Raw genomic sequence first — 12,945 nt, forward strand, 5'->3', positions numbered from 1 at the left:
AGTGAACTATACCGACCGAGCAACTGTTGCTTGTCAGTGAAGTCAGTGCCAACTTTTGTGGCTAGAGTGTGTCAAGTGTTCAGAGCAACGGATTCCCACTGCTGTTAATATCAATTTTATAGACCTGAGCCGCTATTTTTCCATTCACGTAGCTCTTCAGTTATCTTCGCAAGGCTAAGAGGACCCCGTTCAAGACCCACTGCTTCTCAGAAAATCTGGTAGTGTTGGGAATCGAACCTTGGACCTCTGGATCACAGAGGTGGTCAATATTGTCACTTAGGATTGGATATTGGATTTATTGACCACCTATACATACCATCAGAACTACAAATAATTATGGTGCTATCGCTAACACGTATTACAAATCACCACAGCACCCACTAAACCTTTTCCAGTTTGCTGTGTATTAACCAGCTATTCCCTGGTAACAGCTTGTAACAGTGGAGATTCTTCAGCTTCCCACACTCAGGTCCTGTTCAGAACTGCCTGCCCCTATTCTCAGCCTCCCTTGCAGAGCTGAACTGCACACAGAACTGCCAAACTTCAACTCTGTTTTTTATTACTGCTTTGCGTGGACAGAATATAAAACATTGTTTTCAGCACTTCAGGTGCATGGCACAATATTATTGAGGCATGTTGCAAAGTAGGCGTTCACTCAGATCCATGGGAGGTAGAGGGATGACAACCTGGTGTCACAACCCAGGACTGTAATCTGAACAATCACTGTCATATGAAACCTCATAATTTATGTCCCAGATGTGTTATTAATTCATTTCACTTGGTGAAATAAATTATATTTGAAATAAATGAATAAGGAAACAGGAACATAGAAATCTCTTGTAGTCATTGTGTGGACCTAAAAATTGAGAAACAACTGGGAAAACTTCTTTTGGCTTATTTTGGACTTCACCCATCGTCTGGTATGTAAAAGACAAAAAACCACCATGTGGTCTTTTGTCTTTTACATACCAGACAATGGGTGAAGTCCAAATAAGCCAAAAGAAGTACAGTACACACCATCATCAGAATCCTTTCAAGTCTAACTAGGGAAACATTTAAAATGTGCTCACTTGGTTAGAGGCAGATCAAAACATGTAGGATTAACATCTGTGCCAATAAAGGAATGTTGATGCTACAGTAGCTAGTTAATTTTAGTTTCAATAATTTATTATGTTGATTCCTATTTTATATTTTTCTAGGTTTAACTGATGTTGCAAAGTTGAAAGAACATTACGGTTTTTGGGTTGTAATGTTGTGTAGTTTGAATATAGCCTGACATTTTGGAAGACTGAGTCATGCAGGAAACCACTGGCAGCAGTCAGCAAGTTCTGAACTACATGGTGTTCCAACCACTTTGGGAACCTCATAACCAACATATGAAGCACCCTTGTCTGCACATGTTTTGTGAGATCTGGCAGGACTTGAGTTTATATACCAGCATAAACAAAAGTAAATCTTACAATCCTGGTGTTCCAGGATTTTGTGCCATGTAGTTCGGTACTTATCTGTAACACTGCACAGCGCCACATGGCAGAAGACAGTCTTAACTTTCACTGCCATGAGAACCTCAGTTTTCAAAACAAACACTCTTTTTGTTTTCTTCATTTTTGTGAGATGATTTTCATTGTTTGTGTCAGGTTTTCTCTGTTGTTATTCAGTTTATCAACTAGGCACAGAAAGTTGCCAAAGAATAAAAATACTACTGACATTTTGTAGGAATTTGTTGTCTCTTCCATCATGCCTAAAGTGCCTTTAGTAGCACCTTCCTCAGAAATGCTGGTAGTATTTTGATTCCTTGACAGAGTATTGTGCTTGGGGATCCATTGAATGAATTTCCTTCATTATAATTCAAGAAATGTAATTTCATCCTAATGATTGGTTTAAATTTCTAGCCGTGCCATCATTGGCTACCTAGCTGACAAGTATGGCAAGGATGATACACTGTACCCAAAGGACCCCAAGAAGCGTGCCCTTGTTAATCAGAGGCTGTACTTTGATATTGGAACTCTGTATCAGAGATTTGGTGATTATTATGTAAGTAAAAATGGTCACATTGTAGAGACTAGTAGGGTTCCAGGGGCAAATATTATGGTTGTGAAGTTCTTTGAAGGGAATAGTTCGATTCATTGAATTTTCAATTGACCTAATCCTACCAGCTGCACTATTGCCCTGGTGTTGACTTAGCCTGTAACAGAAATGAATACCAGGAATCTTCCTGGGGGTAAACGGCAGCTGGTACATAAGGCTGACAACCTCACTGCCATCCATGAGCCAGTTGTTTAGAAAATGCGAGAGCCTGGACATCGCTCAGCCCTATGTGACTACATGTCCTCTTACAGGAACAGCTTTGCCTTTACCAGTTAGGTTTTGAACTTGTAGATATCAAGAAGAATGCCATCTTCTGGGATGTGGTGTTTCGGGGGAAAGTATTGCCTTCATCTTTAGGGTAGAAAAATCCATGAGCAAGGAACCAACGTGAGCAGGTGGCTGCAGACAGAGTCAGCAGTCAAAAGCACCCAGTTATATAAGAACAGGAAAGGAGGAAGAGTGGGCCACATGGGAAATCACTAGAGAGGAGAGGGGAGGGGTCTGTGGAGATGGGCCAGCATGTAGCAGGCCAGAGCCAGATTAGGATCCTGTCAGGGAAGAGGGGGGGAGGCAAGGCTACTGAGTGAGCATTGGTCCAGTAGTCTTGGGGCTAGGCTGCTGAGTGTGCATTGACCTGCATAGCCCTGTAGATATCAGTCTATGGCAAAAGTCACTTCTGGTTTACTAGAAGGTTGAGACACGTTGAATTTTTAACAATGTGATGTGATCAACCACTTATGAAAACCACGTTTTTTTCATATCTGCTACTTGTTTCAAAGAGATAAAATGTATTTTAACACTAGTCAGTTTAATCTACTTTCCCTACTAATATGTTTCCAAAATTTATTTGACACTTTAATTTATAAGCATGTTGTAATTTATTTTCATGTTTCCATATTGCAGTACCCAATCATGTTTGCTAAAGCCCCAGGTGATCCAGAGAAGATGAAGAAAATTGAGGAAGCTTTTCAGTTCTTGGATAAGTTTCTGGAGGAACATGATTTTGTAGCAGGAAGCGATCTTACAATTGCTGATTTGTCAATAATTTCTACTGTGTCTACTGCTGAGGTAAAGAAAGATTTTTTTGAAAGGCTGCTGTCTAATCTAGCTAGAAAGTGTGGAGATATATGTAATGGAACTTTCTAACTGGATGTTTCAGATCCTTGGTTTCGACATCAGTAAATATCCTAATGTTGCAAAGTGGTTTGAGAAGTCAAAGAAGATAATTCCTGGTTACGATGAGATCAATCATGCTGGGTGTTTGAAATTCAAAGAAATGTATGACAACCTCATCAAAAAGTGATGGAAGCCAGAGTTTTCACAGGCATTTCCATTCATTCATTAAAGAATGATCACTGTTGCACTGCAATTTGGTGATGAAGTTATTGCCATATTATGATCTTAATAATTTATATATTTTTCACTATTTGGAAATTGTCTTCACACCATCCTGTTACAGGAAATGCAGACATTTGTAGATATGGAACATGAATTGTTGAGATTGCCAATGTAGAGAGAGAGTGGAAAGAAGATCTTTTGTTGTACACAGTTGTATCACTGATGTGAATTATTTTTTAGTAAAAGTAAAACACCAATGTACTACATGTACTGATTTATTTTATGAATATTTAATTAAGAAATGTGGCATAATCATTGTTTGGAATGTAGTATCACTTTTACATTATGCACAATAAACTTTTGCCAGCTGTGTATGTTCTAGTCCTGCATATAACCTTTCCCATCCCAGATGTCAGCTGTGTCTTTATGCTGTTGTCAAGATGTTTTTTGTGTTATTACTTTGGGTGTGCATGTTGATTCTCATACAGAGCTTGGAGGTCCTGTCCTCTGTTACAATAATGTCACTGCGCACATGTACGTTAAATTGGGAACATGTTGCCCTGGTCACATGTTTCTCAACTGTCACTTTTTTTGGGGGGGGGGGGAACTTGATTACAAGGATGATTAGAGTATTTCAGGTCTGTTATTTCCCAGTACATGAGCCAGGAACTCTCAGCTGGTATTGTGACTGAGCTATAGGCTGCATGACCAACGAACCAGGGTTTGATTCCTGGTTGGGAGAAGAGATTTTTGTTTTCTGCACAGTGCCCAGGTTGGCTGTGGGTCCCATGTAGCATTCTATAGTCTGTACCTGGTGCATTTTCCTCAGGAGTAAAGCAGCTGGGACTTGCAGTTGACTACTACTTACTCTTTTCTGATGCACAGGTTAAGAATTATGGGGCTATATTTGTAGTGCTCCATATATCATGGCATGGTGCTTATGTAAAGAGATAACTTTAACTGTGTCTTGCAATAACACAAAAGTTTGATCTCTTTCAGAAACTTACAAAATAATGTATATTTTGCCAAACCGCGACACTAATCCCAAACATGAGGGTTAAAACGGAACGTGGGCATCCTTTATTCTTTTATTTTGTAAGCAAGACGTGAACATGTGCACCACATGCTGTTCCATTTGAAGTGAAGTGGCTACCGTTTTATTCACTAATAAAACGTAATTTTATGTAGGTAATTCTTGCCTGGAGCAAGTATGGGGCCTTTTGTTGCATACATGAAATTCCAAAGTAAAGGTTGCAACCTACTCTAACATAACAAAGACTGATTTAAAAATGTGCTTAGTGGGCAGTGGAGTCAACTGGGTCCACTCCGCACGTCGGCCACTGATTGGCCTATTGTACCTGTCCTGGGTGATTATGATGGAGAATTTGGGGGAATGAAGATTGGCAGGGGAAACCAAAGTACTCTGAGATAACCCACCCCAGCACCACTTTGTCCACCACAAATCCCACTTGACCAGACCTGGGATTGGGAAGTCAGCAACTAACAGCTTGAGCTATGGTGCGGCCTTCTTGCAACATTTCAATCATATGAACTGTGGATTTTGTTGAACCCAACTAAAGCCCTCAAATTATTGGAGAGATAAACTGGAGTTTGTTGTAGCATGCTAAAACTACAACTAAAGCATGAAACCTGATATAAGCCAATGAACCAAACCTAATTAGCCTATACATTTGTCTTCAAATTAGGTGATTTATAGCTGTAGTTGACCCTTAGGTACTTTAAAATTTTGTTTCCCCTAAGCACACCCACACTGGCCTAAGTTAGTACCACAGAGCAGCAACATTTTGTGTACACATGTATTCTTAAGGTTCGTCACCTGTGTGAAGTGATTATAAATTTAAAGTTTCCCAATGTGATGAGAAATGCAACTCGATTTGGAAGCCACTGCTGATATTCCCATAGATCAGTCTATTTTCATTACAAAATCCATGTAAGAAATGAATATCTGCATGTACTGTACATTAAAATGTGAAAACAGTTAGGTCAACATTTTTGCACAATGAGAAGCAACAGTGTCAGTCAATACATCACTCAGAATAAATGCACTATAGTGGCATACATTTTAAAGCGAAGTTGGAAAGCATTGGTGAGTAAGCATCTCCTTGTTTTAGACTATTTTGGATAGGAAAATTATCAGACAAATGTTTTTAATCAGAATAAATAATTTCATGGGTAACCCAAACTCTATGAGTACTTCCCTCTCAATTGAATTTAGGTTTTCTTGAAGTCTACAGTTGTACTCTCTCCCATTGTACTGTACTCCCATTTTTTCTCCAGTATCTGATGACTGCAAAAGATCTGATCAGTAGTTGATTTGTTACGTCGAGACCCACACTGATGATCTGTATGTTAACTTTGAGAGAATAATATTGGATAAAATATTGTATGAAGTAGATATCAGTGATATTCCATGATAATTATGATGGTCAGTTATATCACCCTTCTTGTGAACTGGTTCAATAATAGGCTCCTTCCACTGATCAGGCAAGTCTTCTTTATTCCAAACATAATTAAGTAATTTATTTATCTTAGAAGGTAATATTTCACATCATGTATGAATCATTTCTGCCAGAATGTGATCACTATCTGGTGATTTGTAGCTTTTCAACTTTGCAATATCAATTTTAACCTAAAAAGGACTAGGATCAGGTAGTAATCGCTCAGCTGTATGTACTCTATCTGCCTAATATCACTGACCCTATGTACATTTAATATCTGAGAGAAGTAGTTATTCCTCTTCTTCAAAATGTTGTGAGAATCTTCAAGCAGATCACCATTCTCATCCTTCACTAAGTTACTTCTAGGTTGGTAATCCCTCTTGAATTCATTTATCCCTGTATACAGGTCTGTAAATGTTCTTGTTCTTACTGTTCATTGTAAGCTCATTAATTCTGCCTTTCAGATATTCATTCTTTTATTCCTGAAATGCCTAATGGCTTCATGTCTTAACTTCATTGGTTGCATCCTGTTGTCTGATATTTATAGGAATTATGTCAACTGTCAACACACCAAATACTCAGTTTTAATATTCGATCTTTATTGCTGCTATATGTTTCAGTTGTACAAGACCATCAGGCAGTTACACACAGGAATATGTACAGTCATTGAACTACTGATATGTATCCATATCAGTGCAAAGCATCGTATTATATACTAACAGTTGACATAATTCATATATATACCATATATCATGTCTTATGTTTTCAGATTATTCCCATTTGTTTCACTTGGATCCTGTGACCACTGCTATTTGGCTTGTTTCCTTTGATGTAATAATTCTGAGCATTCTTTGTCAAACTATGGCTTATGTGTGTTCAGCTCATAATAACCTAAACTCTCATTAGCTTAAATTTTGATATTCTCTCTGATAGTTCTTGAAGCTCTTGTAATATCCACCTCAGCATCTAATTTTTCCAAACATATGAACCCCTTTGAGATTTCAACCTGATGCTCTTCTTTACTCTCCATATGAAATTTGTGCCTTCTTTCTTTACTGAGTCTCCCCAACTTCTGCCACCACCAGGTAGCGGTCAGTATCACAATCTGCATCCCCTAAATGACTGGACATCAAATACACTTTAATTATCTCTCCTCTCTATCAAAATATGATCAATTTGACTGAGGGTCTTTCCATCAGGAGATGTCCAAGTAAATTTACGAATGTTATGACATGGGAACATTGTACTTTGTCAGTCAGATTTTTGGATGTAGAGAAGTTTACTACTCCAAATCCATTATTACTGCTAATTTCGTGCAAACTCTCATTCCGAATTGCTGCTTTGAAAATGTCTTCCTTACCTACTTTGACATTGAGATCTCCTAACAAAATTGTAATATGGCATTTATTGAATTTATTAAATACATGTAATAGTTCTTCATAGAACCTGTCCTTCACATCATCAATTTGATCCTCTCTTAGTGTATGAACATTCAGGATAATGATATAATACCAGCAACTTCTTACTATTATGTACAACTTATCACTAACAAACTCTACCCACTTACCTGCTGATATGTTTCTCTTAGGTATGTACCTAATTCATGAATCTCATTCCCCTTTCCATAGAAAAACGTATATTCGTCTGCTGGTTCGGAGCCACCTCTATCCCTTCTGACCTCCTGTACTCCCACTAAATCTAACTTATATTTTGATATTTCTTTTGGAACTGCCATCAGCGAACCTGGCTTATACAGACTTCAGATTTGCATTAATTTATAGCTTACATTTGAGATCACTGTATATTGTTTACATTCATTTGGTTCTGTATTTAAAGGAATGATATTGTGGCGTATCTGCTCCATGCAAGAACGGTTGAGCCTGTAACCGTCCAAACCTTTTAATACTCTTTACTGGACGCATGTTCCTTTTCAGCCATTTCAATAGAGTGACTGATTTATTAGGGAGACCCATCCATTAAGAAGTTGACATGCATTTCGCATTTAGACAGGAACAACTTATTTGTTACCTGGACCTTGGGTGACCGCTAGAGGGTCGAGGCAATTATGAAAGGACATGTCTGTAGTTGCAGAACATGTAAATGTTGTTTTGTTAATAGGGTAGCTGTTATTAAAGTGTCTTCGAAAGGGTGTAATTAGACCCTAAACTAAGAATAACCGCTTTCACGTGTAGGGTTCCGGGATTCAATATCTTTGGATCTCTTTATTCTCAAAGTTAGTAATGTGATTGTCTTGTACTGATGGTATGATGAATTGGCAGTTAAAATCAGCCATTAGAAACTATTCTTGTCTNTTTACATTCATTTGGTTCTGTATTTAAAGTAATGATAGTGTGGCGTATCTGCTCCATGCAAGAACGGTTGAGCCACAGAAACAGCCGTTTATAAGTAATACACCCACGCAACAAAGGAACAACGATATTATGAAATCCGTTTCTAGGCAACGGCTCGGTAAAAACACTTCCGCACAGGTACAATGACGTCACATCCCAACAGTGCTTAGTGTGTGTGTGTGTGTGTGTGTGACTAGTGTTTTCTGTGTGGTTTGCGCTACGTAACAGTAGAACTGTTTTTTCTGCGTTGTCCGTATCGCGGCTTTATATCACGAATCCGCTTGCAGCTAAGAAGGGTCCAGAAGAGATTTTAGTTGAGTTCAGAGGTTCCAGGTTGATTGAACAAGAAATGGCAAGAATACTTCATAGTGATTTGAAGTGTTAGTTTCTGTGTTCCGATCCGTTGCTAGGAGATGACTAGTGAAGAAGCAGAATCCTAGTGCGTGTCCAACAGGGAACTTTAATCAGCGATAACGCTCTATTAATTATAATTAAGAGAAATTGTAGCTGAAGTACTAATAAATCCAATTATCCGAACTAGAACCCATTATTTTCGTTACGTGTACCCTCTTGCATGGACAGTATGGTTATACATACGTGTAGTATTTACAGTCTAAGATGGAATGCATTGTGTTTCATATACTTTATTCCTTTGTATTACATAACAACTGTCATGAATATATATTACTTCATGTTTTAAATTTTTAACTCACTGTGTACATTCTATGTAATATTTAATATTTCGCACCAAGTGATATGTACTTGACGCTTTAAGCGTGAATATCCATCTGAATCTTCTAAGTGGTTGCTTCCCTTCAAGGTTTACCTCGCAGTACTTGCGTACATTTTTCAAATCTTCCATCCGTGTTACTTTCATCGCCTATCTCATTTATTGTAAAATTTTGATTTTATAATCGATGCAACTATGAACATTATTGTCTTCTTGGATATGACATCGTGTAATGTGGAAGATATTTGCCGACGTTTCAGAGAATATCTCCTTTTAAGGCTATTTTCTGCCCCGAAGATCGAAACATCAATTTCCTCCTGCAAGTGGATAATGATGTTCAAAATTATGCTTCGCGACATATTGGAACACACTAATTTTGACACCCTCCTTGAGTTCATCATCCTAATAAAATGTGGTGACGAAAATAAATTACTAAGCTACTCATTACGCAACAACCTGCAGCCTTATGTAATACTAAACATCCCATCCAACACAAAAAAAATTATGGAATGTCTCGGACTACCATGCTTCCTTACTGTGGCGAGGCCCATGCCAAGCTCCAAGCCTGAGGAGCGTGGTGCTCTGAGATTTAACACACAGTATTTCGGACAGATACATCTTCAGGGTGGAAGGTGAACCAAGAAATAGACGAGCAGAAGCAGAAGGAAAGCTGAGTTGTTCCGCTTTGCCCTTGTTTCTGCTGATTTCATGCATGGCTCCCTCCGAACTACACGGCATTGCAACACAGAAGACGGCAATCTTCAAGTGGACGGTCGTGAGAACCTCAATTGCAGTATCATTTCTTGACTTTCAAATTGCTGGTGTGTAACAGCGTATCAAGGATCTGTCGTCAAATATATGTGGAATGTGTTTTTTTGGCTAGTATAGAAATTTTCGTCCGATGATATATCATTTTGGCTTTTGGTTCGTGCAGATGGCCTCTAAATTGGCTACGTAAGCGCTGAGTCAGAAACAAACATCCATCAGCATAAAATGAAGGGGGGGAGGGGACTTCAATACGGCCATCAATCTTTGGAGAAGGTCACAGGAGTCATAAAGTTGAAAGAAAAATATTTTCGATGTTAAAAACCAGCACAAAAAGATTTGAGTTTTAATTAGAGTAGAGGGGGAGGAAAGCTTCTTTGCCGCTACATTCACATCAGTCACGCATTGCCTCATTAATCAAAACTGCCTTTCAATTTTGATCGCTCTCTGACTTCATAAGTAACAATCGAAGTTTAATTCTTTATTTTCATGTAAACTGAACGAAATTTGAAGTCAAGTATAAGATGTGGGCTTCACGAATTCGACTTACTTCAGAATCCCCTAAGAGAAGGATAGAAACAGAATCTTCGCAAACAATTTAGATGTATTCTTCTAAGCAGCAGCAAGTGCTAAGATAAAGAAAAGTAAACAGGCAAAGCGATCCCTGTAACCGGCCATGGAGGCCTATATAGTTGTGAGACGTCGAGGCTCTCACATTGTCTAGGCAATCGGTTCACAGATGGCGGTGAGGTTTCTCACAGTTACGAAATTTGGTACATGCATATTGAAGAGTTGTTTGTATGTACTGACAGTCTGACAATGGTTAATTCGTTTGGCTAAGGGACAATTTTAATAAGTATTCCAGAAAAAATATATTTATAACAAAAGAACTTAAACAGAAGGCACACTCAGAGAATTTTTCATTATATTACGATAAATTTCGTCGCTGTGGAACTTCCTTACTCAAAGAGGTTATGTTATTATCTGAGTTGAAATTGTTATGGATACATAAAAAATGTTTCAGCATTTCAGTTTTCATTTAAACTCTCCAGTTGTAATGAGCACTTGACACTAAGTACTAAGCAATATAAATATTCTGAATAAATTTTGTATATGAAGATAAAACAAAATTCCTATCTTCAATGCAATTCCTCTGTATGTCTTGTGACTTTCGAGATAATTAAACAAAAGGGATACTACGGGTGCAGTCGTACTCAACAGTGAGCATGGCCTACAGAACACGGTCACAGCTAAAGAGATAAAACGTAGCGAAGGAACGTGTTTGCTGAGTACAGGCTACGTTAGAATCAAATTTCTGTTCTCTAAGTAGAACGCCCTCTTATAAGAAGAATTTGAAGCATACAAAGAGTATTAAACAATGTACGGATAGATACATAGAAGCCGGGATAGCGTAATTAGTATAATGACTGGCTCAAGGCTGGACCACGGAGAGGTCGGAGTTCGCGTCCCGGTAGGGTTAAGAATATTCTCTTCTCAACGTCGTCCAGACCGGCTTTGGGGTCCACCAAACATCCTATCCAATGGGTACCGGGGGGATTTCCCCAGGGGGTAAAGCGGCCGGTGCGTGAAGCTGACCACTCATCTCCATCAACTGCCGAGGTGAAAATTTGAAGCTATACATCCACTCTCAAATACGACTTCATGGCACAGCGCTTAATTAGTTTAGCAGAGGGAGAATTAGTAGATATGACGTTATTAAATAAATTACTAATCAATCATATTTATTGATCCACAGAGCCACCGAAACTCATTTGGCACAGTTGCTCATATTGTAAATGTCGCTTCCCTGGTGCTGAGGAACCGTTCGTATCCTCAATCACTCATTGCTTAATTGCTTGTGCGAAGGAAGGGAGCGTTTGGGCGTAGAAAAACATGTGTTGTTCAACGGACATATTGCAGTCATCAAAAACACATTTTATTTTCAAGAGCGTGCCGTTCTTTACTAATATTTTCGAGAGATCGATTTCAATCACAACAACTGTGGCGGGACGGGCGTAATCGGAAAGTGATTTGGATGCAGGTCGGGAGATTCATAACGTTGTGGGATGCGAATTCTCATCGAAGATGCGACACTCGGTTCGTGAGGACTGCTTTATGAAACAGACTAGAGGATAAAATGCCAACCTCAAAATCATAAACGGCCACAGGACCGGCTTCTGCTTGTTGTACACGTTTTGAATTAAAATGTTCGTTGGAAGGGGGTGGTGCAATAAAGTGTCGTTTAATCTCTTTCTAATTTTTTTGTGCAGCGTCGTCTAAAAATCCAGTTGCAAAGTTAGAAGTGACGTTACGAAAATAATTAAAAAGAATTTGTGCAAAGTTTATACTAACGCTACATCAACTGCTGCTGATATATGAACAGTGAGGAGGAAGGCAAGCTAATTTGAATGAGTATTGTCTTCTTGGAGGTTAAGCCGTGTTGTAAGGTGGAAGTTTGCCGCGCCATAGCTCAAGCGGTTAGTCGCTGGCTTCTCACCACGGCGGCTCGGGTTCGATCCCGGGTCTGGTCAAGTGGGATTTGTGGTGGACAAAGTGGCGCTGGTAACCCAAGTTTACCGAGTACTTTGATTTCCCCTGCCAATCTTCATTCCACCAAATTCTCCATCATCATAATCACCCGGGGCAGGCTACAATAGGCCAATCAGTGGCAGCCGTGCCGAGTGGACCCAGTTCGACTCCACCCCCCACTAAGCGAAAAGGTGGAAGTTCCCGACATCTCGGAGAAACATATTGCCCCCATCTTCATGGTCGAAAATTGAGCCAAGCCAGGAACCTGGACGACTTAGACAAGCACGACACTTAAGTAAACACTTCTATACATGTAAACCCCTAAATTAATACAAATATTTAGTATTATGTTTTTGGGCATTATCCATCGTTTTGTCTATTTTTTAAAAACCGTCCTCTTTCTTTTTTAAAACAGGACCTTTTTTTAATAGACAAGACGATGGATAATGTCCAAGAACACAATACTTATAGCCTGTAGCATCATCACAAACTTTTAGATCTTATTCACTAAATTAATGTTAATTATTTTAAACCTTCGAAACTTCTACAATCTTTGCCTTTTCGAAAACTATTTTTCAGTGCCGAATGTGGAATTTCGAAAATGAAAGCATGGCGCCCGTTATTTAAATAAGGAAAATTTGCATTGGACATAAAATATGTATCTAGTTAGTTAGTTAGTTAGTTA

General features: G+C 38.8%; 1 protein-coding gene across 1 annotated transcript in view; it reads left to right on the forward strand.

Annotated features, from left to right (window-relative positions):
- The window catches only part of LOC111867114 (glutathione S-transferase 1-1), a 12,599-nt gene extending 8,799 nt beyond the window's left edge, over positions 1-3,800 (forward strand). The window contains exons 4-6 of the mRNA XM_023856648.2: positions 1,893-2,034; positions 2,992-3,156; positions 3,248-3,800. Coding sequence (XP_023712416.1) covers positions 1,893-2,034; positions 2,992-3,156; positions 3,248-3,391 — 451 coding nt within the window. The 3' untranslated portion in view covers positions 3,392-3,800. The remainder of the gene's footprint in view (positions 1-1,892; positions 2,035-2,991; positions 3,157-3,247) is intronic.
- The last annotated feature ends 9,145 nt before the right edge of the window (positions 3,801-12,945 follow it).

The sequence above is a fragment of the Cryptotermes secundus genome, unplaced genomic scaffold (genome assembly GCF_002891405.2).
Source record: "Cryptotermes secundus unplaced genomic scaffold, Csec_1.0 scaffold334, whole genome shotgun sequence".
NCBI classification, from domain to species: domain Eukaryota; kingdom Metazoa; phylum Arthropoda; class Insecta; order Blattodea; family Kalotermitidae; genus Cryptotermes; species Cryptotermes secundus.